Below are 23,410 nucleotides of genomic sequence, written 5' to 3'. Positions count from 1 at the left end.
GATCATAATGGCAAAATTACCAAAGTTGAATAACACACACTGTTAGTGAAGCTGCGGGAGAATAAGAACTCAACTTTGCCAGGGGAAAGGTACCCTGAAATAACCACTAGGGAAGGCAGGTAAGTAACAGCTGTCAAAGTTAATCGGTGAGCATGAATCCACCCCTAGGAACTTATCCTGCAGATATATATGCACACACACAAAATAACAAATGCACAAGGATATACTTACTGCAGTGTTTGTCATAGTAAAATATCATAAACAACCCAGATACCCTCAACGGAAGACTGGTTACAGAAATTCTGACGCATCCGTACAGCTGCAATGCGATGCAGCTATTTACAGAGATCTTGGGACTTTCCTGGCAGTCCAGTGGTTAAGACTCTGACCCGCCACTGCAGGGGGCACAAGTTCAATCCCTGGTGGGGAACTAAGATCCCACATGCCACGTGGTGCAGCCAAAAACAAAAAGAGACAGAGAGAGATCTCTTATACAATGTGAAATGATCTCCAATGTGAAATGATGTCCAATGTGCAATGATGTCCAGTGTGAAATGATCTCCAATGTGAAATGATCTCCAATGTGAAACGATGTCCAATGTGAAACGATCTCCAATGTGAAACGATCTCCAATGTGAAACGATGTCCAATGTGAAACGATCTCCAATGTGAAATGATCTCCAATGTGAAACGATGTCCAATGTGAAATGATCTCCAATGTGAAACGATCTCCAATGTGAAACGATGTCCAATGTGAAATGATCTCCAAAGTCTATTGGTAGGCAGAAAAAAGTCAAATGCATATTGTGTAAGTAAGGTGACTTTTGTGGTTTTTTTCAATGGTAGAAAAATAAGAGTCTATATTATGTGTTTGTTTATGCATAAACAAATTATGGGAGGATACATAAAGACACTAATAAAAGCTGTTACCTGCTGAGGTGAGACAGGAGCGGCCAGGATGGGGAGATTTTACCAGGGTGCCTTTCAGTGTGTCTTCATTTTTGGACCAAATGAATGTATTATGCATGCCCTGTTCAAATCATTAAAAGCATTAAAACCTCATTAAATCTGTATACACACACAGTACGGTATGTGGAACGATATCCTACCAGTTTGTCACCATTGATTACTGGGTGGGAGGAGGATGGAAGAAAAGAAAATGACGGTCCTTTTGTAAAGTGCAAGAGAAAAAGAACATGAAGGGTGACATGAACCACGAAGCCAAAAGAAGGTGCTTGTCTCAGAACATGTGACTTCAGATGGCTTTTATATTAATATACATATAGATAGATAGTCTGGATTTTTTATATAATTAACATCTACTATTGTGTAATAAAAAACTGGTTATTTTCATGTCATAGAAAAATTTCAACAAATCAAAAATACCATTTATTTCTCAAAAAGAAAAACCAAAGAAGATTTTACACCATAGAAAGAAAACATTTAGCCCATCTTTAGAAAGAAAATTTACAAATCAGAAACATGGATATCTTCTTTTAAAAAGAGAATTTTCTTTTCTTAGTGAGACACCTTACTATATTCTTAGGTAGAAATAACACATATACTTTTTCACTCTCTTAAAAAGAAATCCTCAGGACCAGTATGCCTGACATTCAGTTTCAAGGCTTGGGAAACATTATTGAGATAATTATATGGTCATGAAATATCTACTGTGAAACTTAGTGGTTTATAAATGCATTCATTAATTATTGACACTAGATCATGCTAGATAGGGTTCATTATATGATTCTATTTTCTGTACATCTGGATATTTTTCTTCAGAAAAAGTTTTAAATTTTACGATACAAAATGAGTTAGCTGATGTAAATGGTTCAAGAGTAAAGCTGCTGAGACGCGTTCCAGCTCCGTGTGATTGAGAATCACGAGAAAAATTCACTGTTCTCTTCTTACATCAGCAGTCTTTTAAAAAGAAAGTAATTTCTCACAGTTTTCCCTGGAAACTGAGACACACAATAATTTTGTTATCTTCCGTAAAAATAAAATTTTAAATGGATGATGAATAAAATATGTCAATTCTGGTCATTGTGGGAACTAAATTGCATTGTGAAATGTTCAGGGAAACTCATACAGTGTGAGGACAGGATGCATTGCAGCATTTCTCTGTGTCAGCCTGGCCACTGCTACCCTTACAGTAACCATCACAACCCAGATGATCTGTGAAAATGGAAGAAAGAAATCAGTTCTACGGAGGAAAGAATTGGGGCCCTTAGATTTCATGTGGTCTGAACCCATGTCTCCTTAGCTCAAAAGCACTTTTTATTCCACTTCCCCAAATCACCTCTGCACGAATGACTCACAGTAAGTGCCTCTGGAATCAGTAAATAATATAAATTGTCAAGGAATGGTGGCAAAGTGGAGAATGCTCATTGTGTGTTGTGACTTAAGATCAAGCAGACTTTGCATAGCAAAGAAAATCATCAGCAAACCGAAAAGACAACCTACGGAATGGGAGAAAATATTTGCAAATGATGCGACCAACAAGGGAGTAATTTCCAAAATATACAAACAGCTCCTACAGCTTAATATCAAAAAAAATCCAATCAATTTATTTGGCTGCGTCGGGTCTCTTCTCTCAAGTTGAGGCACGCGAGCTCAGTAGTTGCGGTGTGAGGGCTTTGTTGCCCCGTGGCATGTGGGATCTTTGTTGCCCGACTAGGTATTGGACCCACATCCCCTGCATTGGGGGCAGATTCTTAACCACTGCGCCACCAGGGAAGCGCCACAAGTGACCTTTTTTTTTTTTTTTTTTTTTTTTTTTTTGCGGTATGCGGGCCTCTCACTGTTGTGGCCTCTCCCATTGCGGAGCACAGGCTCCGGACGCGCAGGCCTAGCGGCCATGGCTCACAGGCCTAGCTGCTCCGCGGCATGTGGGATCTTCCCGGACCAGGGCACGAACCTGTGACCCCTGCATAGGCAGGCGGATTCTCAACCACTGCGCCACCAGGGAAGCCCCATGACCATTTTTAAAATGACTCCTAAACATCTCTCCCTGCTTAGCGCCTGCATATGTCATGGCCCAAGCCAGGAGGCAAACACCTCCCATCTTAGTGACTCCAATCCTCTCCGACTAATGGAATTACAGTAAAAAAATCAGAAGCAGGGCTTCCCTGGCGGCGCAGTGGTTAAGAATCCGCCTGCCAATGCAGGGGACACGGTTTCGAGCCCTGATCCGGGAAGATCCCACATGCCGCGGAGCAACTAAGCCCGTGAGCCACAACTACCGAGCCTGCGCTCTGGAACCCGCGAGCCACAACTACTGAGCCCATGTGCCACAACTACTGAAGCCCGCGCGCCTAGAGCCCGTGCTCTGCAGCAAGAGAAGCCACCGCAAAGAGATACCTGCGCGCCGCAACAAAGACCCAACGCAGCCAAAACTAAATTAAATAAATAAATAAATTTATTTTTTTAAAAAATCAGTAGTAGTAAAAATCTCTTTCTATTTTAAGTCCTGCAACAGATGCAAGCTTTGAAAACCTGGATAAAAGGCATGTTGAAGAACTGCCCAAATTTCATGCAAGGTTACCAAAAAATAAGTTATCTGGCAGAATTTGACCAGCTACAATTGCAGAAAAGAAATCAGCAGGGGTGATCGGTGCTCCAAAAGGGAATGATTCAAATCCTGGAAGACTAATCAAGGCCTAATCAGATATTTTTACCAAAAAAAAAAAAAAATTATGATTATGCTGTGAAAATTAAGTGTGAATTGAAGCACAGACTATAACTTCCATACAAACTGTATTCCTCCCAAATGAACACAGTTCATTTTTGGAGAATTCGTATATAATTTCAGCTACAAACTCAATGGCATTAGATAGAAAACTTGTCATAATTTTTAGTTTTATTTTTCAAAATAAAGCCGTAATCATTTTTCACTCTTCACTTGAAAATGCTGATCCTTGTTTTAAGCAGATTTATCTCAAGAGACTACTTTTAATACCTATTAGACTACAAGGACATAAATCAAAGAGCTTTATTAAACTAGAGTATTATAAGGATTTAGTATTACCAAATATTTGGTGATTTAATCTTCAAATGATCATTAACCAGCAAAATCTGCATCTTTCTCAACGTCGCAGTGATATTATTGCTACCAAAAGCACCGTTCCAAGCCTGTCCACTTCCTACTACTACGACAATTCTCAATTGTCTGACATAAAAATCCAACTGTTGATTTGGATTTCGAGGTCAGGCCAGGTCCCACACGCTTAACCTATACAGATACCTTTCCCTCTCTGCTGGCTTCTCGTTAAAGATAAAGGTCCTAAAATAAAGTTGAGAGTCCCACTATTTCAAACCCCACTCAATTTCTATACCATGAAAATAATGAAAACTTTTAAAACCTGAAGATCTACAGATTTCTATGTTACATAAAAACTGTATAAAATGTACTGAGCCCTCTACACACACACACACACACACACACACACACACACACACACACACTTTTTCAGATTCTTTTCCATGATGGTTTATCACAGGATATTGAATAGAGTTCCCAGTGCTCTACAGTAGGACCTTGCTGTTTATCCATTCCATATATAATAGTTTGCATCTGCCGACCCCAAACTCCCAGTCCACCCCTCCCCCCTCTCTTCCCCTCCCCCTTGGCCACCACAAGTCTGTTCCCTATGTCTGTGAGTCTGTTTCTGTCGTAAAAAAGTTCATTTGTGTCGTATTTTAGATTCCGCGTATAAGTGATATCATATGGTATTTGTCTTTCTCCGTCTGACTTATTTCACTTAGTACAAACATCTCTAGGTCCATCCATGTTGCTGCAAATCAGACAATGCCTTTTAAAACACAATGATTTTCACAAACTGCGACCAGATAATCCCCTGCCCATTTCTAAGGAAAAAAAGTTCAAACCATATATACAAAAATGTTCATTGCAGTTATGTAAAAAATGGGAATAAGTTGGTTATTAGCAATGATTTGAGAAGTGCATCATCATTTTTAACAGCGTGTGTGATCATGAGGGTAAATGATCACCCCAAGGCCATCCCTCACCTCGGCCCTGCTGCCGTGCGAACAGAAGCCCAGGTTTGCTCTGGCTCTGCGTCAGGCTCGTCTCTTTCCAAGCACCCCCTTTTGTATCTCCCACAACCAGACGAAAGGGTCTGAGGGACTCTGCCTCTTGGCTGCTCTAGCCCCAGGCTTTGAGTCAGAAGTAGTCATAGAGAGAGAGGGTTCCTAATCCCGGCAAGGGCAGGGACAGCGGCACTGCTTCTGGAATTGAGGCATCAGTGGCAAAGGGTCTAGGCAGAAGCCCCCAGGTGTTCAGAGGAAGTGATGATTGAGTTGTGGGAACTAGAGTTTTAAGTCACCAGTTTATTAATAGTTCTGTGTGATGACAAAGTTTACCTCCTAACACAATCCCATAAGTAGAGGGCCTCAAATCATGAAGACTCAGGTAACAAGACTCCTTATATTTCCTACCCACTCATCCTTCTTCAGTAGGCCCAGTGGGACTTGATAGCAACCAAACGGCCAAACGTGGTCTTAGAAAAGAACAGGCTGGGATGTCCCTGGTGGCGCAGTGGTTAGGAATCCGCCTGCCAATTCAGGGGACACGGGTTCGAGCCCTGGTCCGGGAAGATCCCACATGCCGCGGAGCAACTAAGCCCATGCACCACAACGACTGAGCCTGTGCTCTAGAGCCCGCGAGCCACAACTACCGAGCCCGCGTGCCTAGAGCCCGTGCTCCGCAACAAGAGAAGCCACCGCAATGAGAAGCCCGCGCACCACAACGAAGACCCAACGCAGCCAAAAATTAAAAAAAAAAAAAAGAACAGGCCACCTTAGCCCCACTATTGAATTACTGGCAATCATTCGTAAAAGGTAAGATTATGCCTGAAGGTGTAAAATTGCTCACAAAAAGAAACTAGTTAGCGCCCTTCCAGAACTGGACCATCATGTGCTGTTTCGGTTTTGTTTTTGAGATTTAAGCTTTCCACTTCCTTTTTCCTCAGGGCCGTTTTCTTTGGTTAGCCCTGCTCTTCTTCCAGATCCTTCTCCCTGTAATCCAGTCCCATCACCAGTCAATATTTTCTCAGCTCCAAATTGGAGCATCACACAATATAAACACTTGAAAAGGGGGTAAGAGTATACACCTCACTTTGAGTGTCTGTGAAAGCACAGAACATGAATTCACAGAATAAGTAGCAGCAAGGAAACTATTTAATAAAATGTGTTTAATTCAGCACAGACTAGTATGTTTGCATCTTGCATCAATCAGACACGGGGATAGGAAGTTGAAGATGGCAAAACACACGCAAAAGATTTTTAAAATAATTTTGATTTTCCACCCATCTTCAAAAGTTAAAACTTAGAAACGTGACAGCTTTAGTAGTACACGGAGGGGAAAGACGTGGAAATTCACTGCATTTGGAATAAGAGCTAATAGACCCTTTCTGAAAACCAAACGAAGAGCAGAGAACAGAGAAAGATAACCCGAACAAACAAAAGAATGTGTCTGACAATGGGACGGCGCGTCCATGCTGTGGGTTACTAGGTAATCACTGAAAGTGGTACAAAACCACCTGATGTGGAAAAGCCCCTAATAAAAAGTGAAAAATGTTTATGAAACAATGTTATAGTATAATCAATCCCACTCTTTTTTTTTTTTTTTAAACCATAAACTGATGGGGGAAAATATCTTTAAAATGTGGAGAAAAAATATTTTTCAAGCCTCAATTCTATATACTGCTAGTTTATTATTTGGAGAGAGGAAAAGAGACTTTTTCAGAAAATGAGATAGAGGGAGAATAACACTCTCCCACCTTTCCCAAAAGGGAATGGTGTAAATCAGAAAGAAGAAATTAAGAGAAGAAAGGAGTGAGATAAATAAAGCAAAGATAAGCAATAAAAATTGATAAATATGTGGGAAAATCTGAATAAACTCTGACAATACAAAAGAATTTTTGTTGTAACAATGATGAGTTTTTATTGGCTAATGAATACTGAATATCATGTAAAATATAAGCATCTTTTGGACTTGAGGATTCAAAAATTGTGTTTTTTGTGAGAATGGGAGAAATAATTAGTATCATTAGATTTTGCTACACATATATCAAGAATTTCGTGATAAATATCAAAAAGAGAAACAAAATGATTAATTTCCATAGTAGTAAAGCAAAATATGGAATAGAGAAAACTTGATCGATCCATGAAAATAAAAATCAGGAAAAAAGGGGAAAAGGAAAGCAAATTATGGTAAATAGAAAACAAAAATAATATGGTGGAAATAAAGTCTGTAAACATAACAAGTATAAATGGACTGAACTTTGTATTTAAAAGTTTTTAAATACATTGTTTTAAAAATAATAACCTACCTTAATCTAAATGAAACTGGTATACTTCCAATAATATAAAAATACACTTATAAAACTAATATATAGCTCTAAAATGGATCTTTAAAGATCAATCCCACTCTTTGAGGGAAGATTTGAAATGACAAAATGTCGACAAGTTACCTCTGAATGGTAAACGGAAAATGTGGTGGCTGTGTATGTTTTAACTGTTCAAATCCCTCAACTTTTAATCCATAAAGTATATGACATTTTTCTCTTTGGGAAAAAAAGGTCAGACGTGTGAGGAAATCAAAAAGCAAACGTTACTCACCCCCAAAGGGCCCATCAGTTCACTCTGCCAGGCTGGCTTCCGTGTTGTCTAGAATAAAGGATGCTCCCTAACAGTCTGGTTTCCCACCTACCATGCCTGGGGGACCACAACACAACCATCTCGCCTCACCGACAGTTTTGTCTGTAAACAACCGGCCTTGAATTCGTAACTTTAAATAGGTTTAAGTCTCACCGCTACTGCTTGGGGAAGCTCAATTTTTTTAAGACCCCCTTGTCTTAAGAAGCAAATTTATTTACAACAGTCAAGATACGGAATCAACCTCAGTGTCCATCGACAGATGAATGGATAAGGAAAATGTGGCGTGTGTGTATATATATCTATCTATACAGCCATACATAATACATACATATATGACAGAAAATTGTTCAGCCTTAAAAAAGAAGGAAATCCTGTCATTTACAACATGAATGAACCTCAAGGACATTATGCTCAGTGAAATAAGCCAGAGACAGAAAGACAAATAGTGCATGGCATTAGTCACATATGGAATCTAAAAAAAAAAAGGCGAACTTGTAGAAGCAGAGTACGAGGGTGGCTGCCAGGGGCTGGGAGTGGTGCGTGAGAGGGAAATGGGGAGATGTTGGTCAAAGGGCACCAAGTTTCAGTTATGCCAGATGAATGGGGCCTGGAGATCAAAGGTACCTCATGGTGACTGTAGTTAATACTACTTCGCTGTACGCTTGAAATGTGCCGAGAGTAATCCGAAATGTTCTCACTACACACAAAAAGTAACTGTGAGGTGACGGATAGCGGACGGTGTATCAAACCACCGCAGCGCACGCGGCAAACACACACAATCTGGGTCAATTACACCTCCGCGGAGTTGGGGAAGAAACCAGAGTGTGGAGGCTAGCAAAATGAGGGCGCCTGGCACTCCCAGCGGATGCTTATTCAATGTAGTTTTCGCCGAGATGCTTGTTGGATGAACAGAGGCTTTGCCCACGGTGTCACCCTCCCTTCTCTGAAGTATTGCAGCGAAAGTCGAGAATGGACTTGAGTGGGGCAAGGCTGGACTGTCACTGGCCCGTGGGCGCCCGCTCCTGCCGCCACAGCTTCTGAAACGACACTCTGACCCTCCTCCAGGGCTCCCCACGGTGTTCCGAGTATCGGAATCTGCACGTGGGCTTGCAAACCCGTCTATGGCTCTCCGGCCACGTCCTCTGCCCCGGGGTTTTGTTCCCTTTGCCTCACGCGCTTTTCTCTCTCCAATACCTTCAGATCACTGCCCTTCCTCCCAGGACTCAGATTCAATTCCTGTCATGCTTTCGCAGCGTTGTCTAAGTTTCCATCTGAGCACTCACTGCGGTCATTAACATTTCTGCAGATGCCTCCTGCCTGCCCACCTCCCAAGACGAGAGCTGCCCGGCCAGCCATGATATCCCTGGTCACGGAGCTCAGAATTTAGGGGGTGAACTGCGCGCATTATAGAAAGACTACCATCTGGGGCGGCTTCTCCTTGGCTTCTTAAAGGCAGGGGACTCACTGAAAACCAACTCAAGGGTCTTCTTCCACTTCCTCCGGTTCAACCTGGGGCACCACAGACCATGCACCAGCACTGCCTTAACCGACTGACTCGACAACTGGCAAAGCTCCGGACGGCCCACTCTTTCCCCACGCCTGTAAAGACAAGCTGGAATAAAGGGATCAAAGGTAGTGCAAACTACAAATTGCGGGAGGGAAAAACTTCAAACCACCAGACTGTAAGGGCGTAAAACCCTCCCTGCCCCTTCCCACCCTAATCCCACCGAGCCCAGCCCTACCTCCAACCCCTAAGCTCCTTTCTTCCTCAGGGTTCAGAGATTTAGTAACACCAGGGACCCGGGGGAGCGAACACGCGCTCCTCGGCCCCACGGACATTCAGCCGCCGAGGGAGGCCACCTCTAACACAAATCTACCATTCCGACGCGGGCCGAGGCGGTCCAGTGATACGGCCGCGGCAGGGACCCCCGACCCAGTTTAAAAGCCAACGCGTGAGCTGTAAAGGAGCTGCAGCACTTAACCGGTGGGCTTACTTCAGGCACGAGAAAGGCGGCTCTGCAAAAGAACACTGCAAAGCCCGGAAGGGCAGGACCCATGCGTGCAAGACCTTGCGGCAACGTGGAGCAGGTCAGAGCCGCTTCCCAAGGAGCGCTCAGGGCCTCTACTAATGGGAAGGGGCAACGGGCCAGGGCCGCCTCTGACCCCACCACGGCTCTAGGCGGGAAGGATGTGTCGCTATTGCCGTGCCCGACCGGCAGGGCGCTTTAGGACGAGCCCAGGTTACTGTCAGGCAGGGCGCCTAGAGCTCCCGCGCGGCTGAAGAGGTCCTCGATACGCAAGGTCACTCGTCTCTGAGGCGCGACTCCCGAGTCAGACCAATTTTGAACCACTTGCTCGACAAAATTTAAGTGATGTTTTTACAAAAGGGACCAGAAATTCTCGCTACGAGAACCTAGTGCACATGATCAGCCAAGCAACTGGTCTTACAAGTTCAAGGCGCTTTCGGCAACCTCTGCCCTTTCCTAGGTACTTTGAGATCGATGGGACCAAAGACCCATCCAGTGGGGTCTTAAAAACTGGCCAGGGCACATCACGAAACTGCCTTCAAAAGAACTGTGTGCTGGGGCTTCCCTGGTGGCGCAGTGGTTGAGTCCGCCTGCCGATTCAGGGGACACGGGTTCGTGCCCCGGTCCGGGAGGATCCCACGTGCCGCGGAGCGGCTGGGCCCGTGAGCCATGGCCACTGAGCCTGCATGTCCGGAGCCTGTGCTCCGCAACGGGAGAGGCCACACCAGTGTGAGGCCCGCGTACCACCAAAAAAACCCCAAAACACAAAACGGTGCTTTCACTCTGACCAATTCTGTCCTTAGAAGCCGTTTCTAGCTTGGTTTTCAACTGAAGGCTCTCCCCCGCCCCCGTTAAGAGGCCAGATTTCAAACTGAGTCCCCATTTGTATAAACGAGACAGAAACGTATTCCCCACAAGGTAACTGAACAGCAGATGATTCAGAAAATCCAGGCAAAGTAGAAGCAATGTATTTGGCAATTTTTTCTTCCGACGAGTGACGTGAATTCTCTCCCACCTCCAAGCAGCCTGCAAGATTTAACTGTTACATTTAAGATTCAGCGTATTTCTCACTCTACAAAAAGTTACACACACACATCCTTCACGTAAGTTATCTGAATGAAAGGTCTCATCCTGATCATGGGAAGAAACTTCACATCTGTTAAAATCTGGTTCTGAATATAGCATAGCATATACAGCAATTCAAATCTGTAAGTGAAATCTATTAGTATTTATTCAATATTTTAACAAATTAAAACGCATCCAATTTTACCCTTTATATTTCAGTTCTCCACATATTGACGTGATCCTTCCCTACCTTTAGGTAGGAAAGTAATCATTTAAGGGTAAGTGGACACCTAAAGAACTTTGGTAAACTGCACTATAGTACAGTAGTACTTACATGAGCAAAACAGCTCTTATTTTGACTTCTAATTGCTACAGTATGGTGTCGATGGGATCAAACTCGGGCAAGACGGACTCAATTCATGTTTACATGTGGAAACCATACAAACATAAGTGGTTAACCTACTGAGACTTCGGCAGTCTTGTTTCACTTCACTGAGAAGCCAATCTAAGCCCTACTTTTCTGTTGCAGCATCCTGCTGTGTCCTTGCACCGCCCACAAAAATTCCTTGTGGGGAAAAAAACCATCAAAGCTGTGACGTGTCCAATGAAATCCTTAATCTTTGACATCTTTAAAGCTTGGGAGTACTGGACAACAGCAGGTCAACGTGGAACATCTTCCTAGAATACCGACTCTACATTAAACACGCTAGTGCTGAAACAAGAGGCAAGTGAACGCACAATTTATATTCATTTTTAACAGGTGAGACGTCCCTCAAGTTCCCGCAACCGTCTGTATGGTTTCATCAGACTTTGAGAAGCTCTATATTGAACATGGTTACTTTTGCCGTAAAAGCAACTATAATTCTTAAGATCTCTATTTGAAACGTCTGAAACAGGTACCACTTTTATTCTGACAGGTCACACAAATCTCAAACAAGCTTTCCTAGGTGTGACACTACCTAGGCCAAAAGGCAGGCGGGGTAGGTATTATTTTAGCCTAACTGCATTGACAGTATTTACACCGCTTAACGACTTACCAAATACAATACTGTTGACCTGTCATTTCATTTGTGTGAAATGATTCACATGTACAGAAAATTAGAAGGATTTAACCTAACAGACTTCAAATTAAGTAGTAATAGCAAAGGCAATTCAGATACTAACATGGCACAATTTTTCCGTTAGTGGTTTTAAAATGCTCTTTTAAACGAGGGATGAGTTCACTTGCTTAGATATTTGAAATACAACTTTATTCTGATTCTAAACGAAAAGGAATGGGAATGACAGTAACAAACAAGATTCCACCACTGAATAGTGTGATGTGACTGTAGCAGTCTTATATTTGAAACTCAAGGAGGAAACTGTGTTCCAAAACACCTAAATATGCAGGTCCAAAAAAATGAAGGTTTTTTTTTGTTTTTTTGTTTTTTTAACTGCCACATTCACTCCAAAGCCCATTCATCTCCTTCAGCATCCCAAAGATCAAGCACATGTTCTGCTTAGCTATATAATAAAGTGGCAAACACGCTGCACCACTGACATCACAGGACAGTTGCCTATAAAACTAGACTTCTGACGCTGGGCTCCAGCTTCACTTCTCTCACAGGTCATCATCTTCATCCGGGAGGGCAGTTGTCTGAGCAACCTAGACAGAGAGATGAAAAAGTTGTAACGCTCCAGATGAAAACCACTAGCAACCTGAGAGTGCTCACTGCCGAGACGCACACAGCGCACCTCTAGATCGTGCTCGTACTGCGCTGCCAACGCGGGGTCCATGACCACCTCTGGCGGGGCGAGAGCGGGCATGGCGACGAACTCCAAGTTAGGGTCTCCGATCAGTTTCCTAGCAAGCCAGAGGAAGGGCTTTTCAAAGTTGTAGTTACTTTTGGCAGAGATGTCATAGTACTGTTTAAAAGAGAGATAGAATTAATTTAAAAAACCCACACATCAAAGACGTTAATGAAGCACCTTAACGGACTTATAATTTTCCCTAAGGATCATAAGTCCAGTAAGTTCTAAGACACATACCTGAAGATTCTTCTTTCGGTGGAAGACAATCGACTTTGCCTTAACCTTTCTGTCCTTGATGTCCACTTTGTTGCCGCACAGCACGATGGGGATGTTCTCACACACCCGCACCAGATCTCTGTGCCAGTTGGGCACGTTCTTGTAAGTGACCCTCGACGTTACATCAAACATTATGATGGCGCACTGAGCTGAAAGGAGCATTCACAGTAAATTAGTGCAGGCCTACGAATTTGCTACATGGATGAAACATTCTAAGAACTATGGACTCAGATTCATAGTCTCAGGCCTAACTCCGGGTCAGCCACGTTTCTCTACTCATTTTCAAGATCTCTACCAATTCCAAAAATCTCAAATCATTTTAATACACAGTATTATTTACAAGTCCCTTTTACTGTACATGAAACCATGAAAGACCCGCTTACCATACGGAATCTCTCGACCTATAACACTTCATAAATTCTGCCTCATCCCAAAAAAGTATCAAGTAGATCAACGATAAATCAGCATTCCAGGAACTCATCTCCCATACTCAGAGATCTAACAATCTACTCTTTAAAAACGTTCTTAAATGGCTAAACACACTAGAATATAATGTGCCTATTTTTTTTTTTTGGTGGTACGCGGGCCTCTCACTGTTGTGGTCTCTCCCGTTGCGGAGCACAGGCTCCGGCCGCACAGGCTCAGCGGCCACGGCTCACGGGCCCAGCTGCTCCGCGGCATGTGGGATCTTCCCGGACCAGGGCACGAACCCGTGTCCCCTGCATCGGCAGGCGGACTCTCAACCACTGCGCCACCAGGGAAGCCCCTAATGTGTCTATTTTTAAAAGCTGTTAAGTCTCTATGTTGACCTGCAGAAACAGCCATGATAAAACTGGTAAGCCACTGAGTCCGCGTGATGCATTAAACAGATTTTTAGCTAAAGAATGGGGGTGGGGAGGGGAGGGGAGAGGAAAGGAGGAATCTTTGCAGTCGTACGCACTCTCGTAAGGCAAAAGGCATGGAAAGATTCCCAACGATTTTCAAGAGAAGAGAATCTCTCACATTGAGCATTTTCTTTGTTCATCTTTTTGCTGAGTATAATGAGAAGCATTTATTTCCTTTGCACTTTTAAAATCAAGCACTCTGAAAAAAATATTCTGCTAAACCTGGTAAAATTAAAAAGAAACCGGCTGGTCTTATACAACATTTTAAAAGATAGAAAGCCTAGTGCCTCTGGTCCAGGATCTGGTCAAACTGTTTACTACCTTTTTAATAGAGTGCAAAAAAAATGATCATTGACTACCACCAAAATATATACCCAAACCTAAATTTTCAAATACTGGGGCTGCAGCAACACCTTGTCTGTTGCTTCCAGATTTAAAATTAAGAGCCTCAACATACATCGTATCATCTCTTTCAAAACCGTGCCTACGGTGACCCAAGCATGCCATCAAATGGCACCAGAGAACCTTCACGGGACCTTCTCCCCTTCGAATGAGGGTCAGCTCTCAGGAGCCAGCCCAGCTCCTGAACCGAAGCGCATCCCGCAATGGCCAGTTCAGTCAGCAGTAAGCACGTGTCTGCCAGAACAGACCTGATGACTGATAAGGAGCCTTGGACAGTAAGCTACAAACCGTCTCAAAGGCGGCCAGTTACAAGGCAGAAACCTACCTTGGATGTAATAGCCATCTCTCAGTCCACCAAATTTCTCCTGGCCAGCTGTATCCCATACGTTGAACTTAATGGGTCCTCTATTGGTATGGAACACAAGGGGATGGACCTCAACGCCCAACGTAGCTGGAACATAAGCGCAGAAAGTTAGTCAGTGACCTCACCCATCTCCCACACATTTTCACACACCGTTTCCCCCACGTACCTACATACTTCTTCTCAAATTCACCAGTCAGATGACGTTTCACAAATGTAGTTTTCCCAGTACCGCCGTCACCCACCAATACGAGCTGTTGGGAAACACATCTTTGAAGTAAACACCGGAACGGGTCTCAGGACCTCGGCATTGTGAGACTGTCCCGGTGCTCTGGACCGCCGTCTCACAGAGAAGAACTCTACATGCCCCCTGAGCACACCTAAGACAAAGCATCTTAAGACAGCAGCCCCGTCCCATCTCACGAATGACCCGAACCGGCGGAGCTCCGAGCCCAGCTTCCCCGCGCGCAGGGCGGGGCTCGCCCCTCCCCCCCCTCCCCTCCCCCCGCCCGGTTGTCAGGGGACCGAAGTCACTGCCGCAGCACCAGCACGCTGGCCGGCGAAGCGGGTCAACGGCACCCGGCCGCGGCCACGAAGCAGACCCCGCCGTTAAGGCCGTCCGAACGCGGTGCCCCCCCCTCCCCAGGGCCGCCCTTCCTCCCGTCCCCCTCGGTTCACCCACCTTGAACTGCACTTGGGGCTCTCCTTGCGCAGCCATCGCGATGCTACTGTGGGCAGAGGAGAAAGAAGTGAGGCCCGCTGCACGGCGGCGCGGCCCGGGGGCCGCATGGCCGGACCCGCCCCACGTGCCCGGGCCCACAAAGGCCTCCACCCCGGAGCCCAGCCGCCAGCCGCCCCACCCCACCCCCACCCCGACACACACACGCGCGCGCGGGGGCTGCGAGGGCGCGCGACGGCGATGGCGGCGGGGGCGCTACTCCCCAGCTCGGCTCCCCCGGCCGCCGGGGCCCGGCTCGCGCCTGCTCGGCGCCGAGACCCCGGCGCGGAAAGCGCCCAGTCACGGCCCGCAACCAGCCCGGGCCGCCCCGGCCGCCCCCCAGCCCTCCGCCCGGCCGCATCTCCCCTGCAGCCCCGCGGCCCAGCAGCCCGGCCTCCCCTCCGCCCCGGCCGCCCGCCCGGCCCACCGCGGCTCGGGTCCCGGCGCCTTCACGGCCAGAGAGGAAGGGAGGCCCTCCTGCCGGAGCCCGGGGTCTCCACGCAGCCACCGCCTCACGGCCGCCTCCCGCCGCCGCCGCCGCCACTGCCGGGACGCCCCGCTCCCCACCCTCGCCCCGGCCCCGCGGCCCCCGCCCCGGCCCCACTACCTTCCAGAAGCGTCTCCGCGCCCGTCTGACTGAGGGCTAGAAAGATGGCGGAAGCGCAATTCAAATGCCCGGAGACGCAGCCGACGCCGGCGCGCGCCGAGGGAGGGCGGGGCAACGGCGCCGCGTCGCTCTCACGTGGCCCCTCGCGCACGCGCACGCACGCCGCCCCGGTTCCGGCGGCTGTGCCCGTTGGCCTGGCGCATAGGGAGAGGCTCGCGGCGCGCCGGGCGCGGGAGGCTAGGAGGTCGCGCGCACGCACGCCGGCTCGCGGGGCCACGTGCGCCAGCCCGGAGGGCGGGTTCCCGCGCACGCATGCGCCGACGGCGACGAGGCGCGCCCAGCTGCCACCGCGGGAACAGAAGTGGAAGGAGAGGGCCGAGGCCCCCTTGGGCGGGAAACTCGCGGGGTGGCCCACACAAAGGCCCTGCCCTTGCGTACAAACACGGCACGGCGGGCCCGGGGCGGGCGCCATGTTGGGGTGCGGGCCGCCCCACCCGCCCTTCCCTCTGGCCCTTTCCCTCGGGCAGGACCTTCTGGGAAGTAAAGGAAACAGAGACCGATGCTTTTCCCACCGTGGAAAGACGGCCACCTTATTCTTAGGGCATCTAAGTGGTCGGCAGCCTTTGTGGCCCTAATTCTGCAAACAGGATGATGAAATTTAGTGTTTCCAACCGTGGCAGCTCTTCTCATCTTAGTGACAAACCAGGGATGCAATCCATGAGTATTTAGGTTCCAGGGTCAAGGGTCCAGACAAGAACTGTACACGCATAGAACTTACATTCTCCTGGGGCATAGCCTCCTCTCAGTATTGTCAAAGATGGAAAGTGAGGTACACCTCCAGCTCAACAAGTGTGGGTTATTATCCTTCATTGGCTTTCAGCAAAGATGTTGACGGAAGGGAGTCCTCCAAACTCACACATCCTAAATATAAAAGGCCAGTTTGGGGCATTTGTCTGGACAGCCATGGATTCTTAAACTCATATGGTGGGCCCTCACCCCAAGCAAGCATCCACGGCTGGCAGCAACAGCAGATAGCTAATGGCCCCATCAGGATAGTCAAGTTCCCTGGGAAAGATGCCACCATGGGGAGTCCTCCCAGAGCAAAGAGAACCCAAAATGACAAGGAGTTAGCTACCTAGTCCTGAGCACACTTGCAGGCAAGTCTGCTGGGAACCCAAGTGATGCAGATTGGGCACAATAGATCTGAGAACCTGCCCGCTGGGAACTCAGGTCCGAGGGTCGAGGGTCACTAAGGACCCTCAGGCAAACACCAAGCCGACCTCGATGGCGCTGGTGGGAGTGTAAACTGCTTTTGCCACTTGGGAAGGTAGAAACATAAAACCCATAAGTGTCCATGACTCATGACCTTTATAGTTCCATTTCTAGGGAGATGCCCTAGAGTTCAATTCACACATATGCCCAAGAAGACAAATGTCACAATGCTCACTACAACATTATTTATAATAGCAAAAGATTAAACTTACATAAATGTCCATCAGTAGGGAAATTTATAAATAAAATCTATTATCTAGACTATGGACTTACTGTACAGCATTTAAAAAGAATGAAGCTCGGGCTTCCCTGGTGGCGCAGTGGTTGAGAGTCCGCCTGCCGATGCAGGGGACACGGGTTCGTGCCCCGGTCCGGGAAGATCCCATGTGCCACAGAGCGGCTGGGCCCGTGAGCCATGGCCGCTGAGCCTGCGCGTCCGGAGCCTGTGTTCCGCAACGGGAGAGGCCACAACAATGAGAGGCCTGCGTACAGCAAAGATAATAATAATAATAATAATAAAGAATGAAGTTCATCTAATCAGCAGGGTTAGGTAGATCTCAAAAGGCTAATGTTGAGAAAAAAGAAGCAAGTTCAAGGAAGATGTGATAATAGCTTTATACAGTCTATACCTAATTTTATAGAGGTTATACATATAGTATAACACTGCTTATGTTTTTCACAAATACACAGAAACCATATTAGTTCTTGAATGTAGTTTTTAAAATATAGACTGAGTTCTGATGGCTGTTGCTTCAAGAAATGGTGAAGAGGATTGTGATGGAACGATGAGAGGTCAACAAAGATCGAAAGTTTATCTGCGATGTCTGCTTCTTTTTTTCTAAAAGGTGATTTGAAGCAAATATGACAGCCTATTAACCATTATATAACTCTGGGTGGTGAGAACGCCAGTGTTTATACCTTTTGTCATTCAAAAAAAATTTCTTCCGACAAAAATGCTAAGGGGATATATACCAAACCAAGAGTACTAGCTGTTCTAGACAGAGCTCCTGGGTGCTTGGTTTGTTTGCAGTTTACAGAGGTACTTACTTGTCTCCAGTATCTAGTGTGGATTGCAAGCCCATGCTTAACCTGTAGTTTAAAAAAATTGCTGCCAAATACCCAAAAAAATGTTGCAAAAATCATATAAGGAATTTCAGCATCCATTGCCTCTGATTTCCCCAAACGTTAACATTATTTACTTGATCATTTGTCTTTACCATCCTAGCCTTCTATGTCACAGTATATATATCGTACATACATTTTTCTGTAGATCATATATATATATATGATTTTTTTCCCACTGCAATGTGTGAGACTAAATAAACAGGACACCCCTCTCTGTGTACTGCTTAAAACCTCAGGACATTCTGTTACATAATCACGGCACACTTAACAAAATTGGGAAATTCATATTGTTATCGAGTATCAAATGTTATCGAATATCAAATTATCAATGTACAGGACTTAATTGGCAGTTGTCTCCCTCCTGCCCTTATCCGGTGCAGGATCCTCCAGGATTACACGTTACGTTGACCTGTCCTGCTAGTCTCTATCTCTCTTTTTTTAAATTGAAGTATAGTTTATTTACAATGTTGTGTTAGTTTCTGCTGTACAGCAAAGTGATTCAGTTATACACATATACATTCTTTTTAAAAAATATTCATTTATTTATTTTTGTCTGCGTTGGGTCTTCGTTGCTGCGCGAGGGCTTTTCTCTAGTTGCAGCGAGCAGGGGCTACTCTTCGTTACTGTGTGCGGGCTTCTCATTGTGGTGGCTTCTCTTGTTGAGGAGCACAGGCGCTAGGCACACGGGCTTCAGTAGTTGTGGCACAAGGGCTCAGTAGTTGTAGCGCACGGGCTCTAGAGCGCAGGCTTCGTAGTTGTGGTTCACGGGCTTAGTTGCTCCACAGCATGTGGGATCTTCCCGGGCTAGGGCTCGAACCCGTGTCCCCTGCATTGGCAGGCAGACTCTCAACCACTGCGCCCCCAGGGAAGTCCCACATATGCATTCTTTTTTTTTCTTTTCTGGCCGCGCCTCGAGGCATTCAGGATCTTAGTACCCCCGACCAGAGGTCGAACCTGCGCCCCCTGCAGTGGAAGTGCGGAGTCTCAACCACTGGACCTCTCTGTGCTATACAGTTGGACCTTTCTTTTTGTTTTTGGCCACGCCACATGGCTTGTGGAATTATAGTTCCCCAATCAGGGATCGAACCTGGGCCCTTGGCAGTGAAAGTGTGGAGTCCTAACCACTGGACTGCCAGGGAATGCCCCAGTTGGACCTTGTTGTTTATCCATTCTGTATATAAAAGCTTACATCTGCTGACCCCAACCTCCCACTCCATCCCTCCCCCAACCTCCTCCCCCTTGGCAACCACCAGTCTGTTCTCTATGTCCGTGAGTCTGTTTCTGTTTCGTAGATACGTTCATTTGTGTCATATTTTAGATTCCACATATAAGTGATATCCTATGGTATTTGTCTTTCTCTTTCTGTCTAGTCTCTTTGAATCCAGGACAGTACCTTCCTCTTTGTCTTTCATGGCCTGGACCCTTTTGCTGAGTATTTCATAGGCCCATTGCTTTGTAGGAGGTCCCTCCATTTGGACGTGTCTCATATTTCCTCGGGACTAGATTCAGGGTATGCAGTTTGGGTCGGGACACCCCAGAAATGATGTTATGTCCTTCTCAGTGCATCTTATCGGCAGGCACAGAGTGATCTTCTGAAAACATATCAGACCATCCTTCTCCCCTCTTAACCCCTGCAATGCTTTCCTGTCTATCACACTCAGATAACTGAAACCCAAGGCCAGCCAGGTCCTACATCACCTATCTTGTACCTATCTCTCTGCCCCATCTCAGGTCTCTCTCCGTGTAATTCTGCTGTAGCCACACAAACCTTTCTGAATCCTTCCTCGGCCAAGTTCATTCCTGCCCCAGGGCCTTTGCAGTTACTGGTCCTTCCGCCTAAAATGCTCTTCCTCCACATCTTTGCGTGACTAGCTCCTTCTCACCCTTCAGGTCGCAGGGCAAATGCCACCTCCTCCAGAAGGCCCACCCTGATCACCCTTTCTAATGTGGTGTCACCACATCAGCCCTTCCCCATCTCAGGCACTGTTCTGTTTTCCCCAGAGCACTTACCACTAACTGAAAGTACCTTGCTTAATTATTCACATGCTTGCTTTTTTAAATCTTTCTTTCCCTCACTAGAATAAACTACGTGCCTTGTTTGTCATGATATTCAAGGTATCTCACACGGTGCCTGGCACCAAACGGGAACTCAGTAAATATTTGTTGAATTATCAAGTGAATTGCTATGAATCCCATCTGAATACAGAGTCATCAGAAACAGCAGCATTATAATCTAATAAAAATAATAGTGATTTAAACACACAACTTATTAGAATTTAAATAATGCTATTTCATATCAAAGACTAATCACAAAGCAAATAACTTCAACATTTATCATGTACAGGGCCAAGCTTTTCTTTTTATAACATTGCTTCCAAAATGTGACTGTGCACATGAATCACTTGGGAAACTTTTCCTTTTTTCCGGACATGCCACGTGGCGTGTGGGATCTTCGTTTCTCAATCAGGGATCGAACCCACGTTCCCTGCATTGGAAGGGTGGAGTCTTAACCACCGGACCACCAGGGAGGTCCCCAAACTTTTCTGTTTGTGTGGTTTCCATCAACTTTGTTACCTATGCAGACCAATGAGGAAGCTATGCTTAAAAATTTCATTATCTAATTCATTCATCAATCCAGCTGATGAATGTCAGATACTTGTGAGATCTTTTCTTTATCTGACAGTCACTTTTCGACATGGGGAGCACAAAGATGTACAGATTACGTGCCACTTCTTAGCGTTAGCACAGAAAGTGTCTTCCTTACAATCAAAAGGGTGAGGATTGCATATATTATTGCCATATGGCCCTTTGATCCCACAGAATGGTGCAGAGGATACGCTTTGACGGTCCATGAACGAATCCAGCCTTCAGAGCTGCTGTTTGTCCTACACTGGGTGGGGGAGAGCAACACGCTTTATATCTGAACTACTTGCCAGCGTTTTTAAATGTGATGGTTCGGGGAGTTCCCTGGTGGCCCAGTGCTTAGGATTCCGGGCTTTCACTGCCGTGGCCTGGGTTCAATTCCGGGTAGGGGAACTGAGCTCCCACAAGCCACGCATCATGGCCAACAACAACAACAAAGTGATGATTTTAAAATGAGTCCACAATTCTTTGATACGCCTCCCCTCAAAAACTTGAGCTTAATTCTCCTCTCCTGGAGCATGGGCTGCGTTTAGTGACTCGCTTCTAACCAATGGAGGGCGTCACAATGGACAGTGTGACTTCTGAATCTAAGTCGTGGAGGCTCTGCGGCTTCCACCTTGCTCTCTGAGGTCACTCACTCTGGAAGTCGGTCACCGTACGGTGAGGACAGGCACAGCCCTACAGACAGATTCACGGGACACGGAGCTGAGGCCCCCTGCAACGAGCCAGTAGGAGCTTTTGCTGGCCTGTGAGCGAGCATCAGGGAAGTGGGTCTGCCAGCCCCACTCAGGCCTATGTCTTTTTTTTTTTTTTTTTGCGGTACGCGGGCCTCTCACTGTTGTGGCCTCTCCCGTTGCGGAGCACAGGCTCCGGACGCGCAGGCTCAGCGACCATGGCTCACGGGCCCAGCCGCTCCGTGGCATGTGGGATCCTCCCGGACCGGGGCACGAACCCGCGTCCCCTGCATCGGCAGGCAGGCCCTCAACCACTGCACCACCAGGGAAGCCCCCAGGCCTATGTCTTACCTGCGATTTCTTGAGCCCTGGGTCAGAGCCCCGCAGTTAAACGACTCCTGAATTCCTGGAAACCATGTGAGAGAATACCGTGCATTGTTGCTTCAAGCTATTAACTTTTAGGGTAATTTGCTCTGCAGTGATAGATAACTAACACAAAAAGTGAGGATATTTCCCGTAAAAATCCAGATACCTGATTTCTGTTGAATGTCAAGATTGGAAAGCACTGGGCCTGATTTCTTGCATCGCCACGCTGTCTGGAGGTAAATACCGCTGTCCCTCACGGCTAGGGCAGACACTGCCATTTGCCTCGGACCCCAACATTCCCCATCATGTCTCAGACTTGAGGCCTGGTGTCATTTGCTATTGGTCACTTGTCATCTGACACCCAGCCTGCTCTACTCACTGACCTGCCCGCACCCTGAGATGTCTGAATTCACAGCCTCTCGTGGAGTGAGTCTGAGACACAGTGACGAAAAAATACAGGTTCATTAATGCATTCAGCTGATGTTTACAGAGCACCTCCAGGAACCAGGCACTCCCTGAGGACGGGGGCGGTTAACAAAGCAGACCCACAGGGTCCTGGGCTCACAGATCTTTCATCCTAGAAGGAAGAACAGGACATGGACTGGCCAAGTAAGTGAGATGTGTGACATAGTGATCATTGCTCAGGGGAGAAATACAGCAGGTAAAGAAGATACAGATGCCAGAGGAAGGGGGTGACAGTGAGACAGGGTAACCAACAGACCTCCCCCAAGATGGTGACATTTGAGCAGAGCCCTGCAGGTGAGGGAAGGAGCCACACAGGTGTTAGAGGGAAGAGAATTCGGGGCTGGGGGGCGCTGGGGAGGGGAGGGCAGAGGCGCTGAGGTCGAGGCTGCCAGGAGACGTGCAGCTGGAGGGCACCAGCTCAGAGAGCCCAGGAGGGGCTGACACTTGGCTGTATTTCTGGGTAAACTCAGGGTCTCCGCAGGAGTGCAAGGGGCCTCTTGTGTCAGGAACAACGGTTGTTTCTTTTTAACAAGAAGAACTTTAAAAGCTGCCTGTTGGCAGTCCACAGTAGGACAGAGCTCTCTCTGTGAAAGAGGCTTTTATTCTGTATCCCATGTCACTTTAGGAGGGTGTAGTCTGAGGAAAGAGGCTAGAAAATGCCATAAGAAAACAGAAGTATACAGTAGGGTATAACAGGGCTTCTCAGAGGTTGAGACAGGCCTGGACATTTCAGGCCTATCTACCTATCTATCTATCTGTCCATCTGTCTGTGTATCTATCTAGATCTCTAGGTATTTATATTTACTTCCAGATATAGGTAGAGAGATACCTAGTATCTATATACAGTTGACCCTTGGACAACAGGGTTTGGAGCTGCATGGGTCCACTCATACACAAAGTTTTTTCAAGAGTAAAAATTGCAACCACACGATATCACTTATATGTGGAATCTAGAACACAACACACATGAACTTACCTACCAAACAGAGACAGACTCATAGACCTAGAGAGCAGACTTGTGGTTGCCAAGGGGCAGTGGGAGGGGGAGGGGTGG

General features: G+C 46.6%; 1 protein-coding gene across 4 annotated transcripts; it reads right to left on the bottom strand.

The window, feature by feature from the left end:
* Nucleotides 1–10,653: 10,653 nt before the first annotated feature.
* RAN (RAN, member RAS oncogene family) lies at nucleotides 10,654–15,970 on the bottom strand. Of its 4 annotated transcripts, none has more exons than XM_059040040.2 (7): nucleotides 15,812–15,970; nucleotides 15,169–15,214; nucleotides 14,656–14,740; nucleotides 14,451–14,576; nucleotides 12,801–12,988; nucleotides 12,507–12,677; nucleotides 10,654–12,417 (listed from the first exon to the last, which is right to left on the bottom strand). In XM_059040040.2, exons 2-7 carry the CDS (start codon nucleotides 15,202–15,204, stop codon nucleotides 12,373–12,375), a joined length of 651 nt encoding a protein of 216 aa, XP_058896023.2. In that variant the 5' UTR covers nucleotides 15,205–15,214; nucleotides 15,812–15,970; the 3' UTR covers nucleotides 10,654–12,372. The 4 variants fall into 4 exon arrangements, with proteins under 4 accessions (XP_058896023.2, XP_066871827.1, XP_066871828.1 ...); XM_067015726.1 differs by having other exon boundaries at nucleotides 15,169–15,211; nucleotides 15,812–15,920; XM_067015727.1 differs by lacking the exon at nucleotides 15,812–15,970 and adding an exon at nucleotides 15,632–15,767.
* Between the last annotated feature and the right edge of the window lie 7,440 nt (nucleotides 15,971–23,410).

The sequence above is a fragment of the Kogia breviceps genome, chromosome 15 (assembly GCF_026419965.1).
Source record: "Kogia breviceps isolate mKogBre1 chromosome 15, mKogBre1 haplotype 1, whole genome shotgun sequence".
Lineage (NCBI taxonomy): Eukaryota > Metazoa > Chordata > Mammalia > Artiodactyla > Physeteridae > Kogia > Kogia breviceps.
This window is presented reverse-complemented; position numbering and strand designations above follow the sequence as displayed.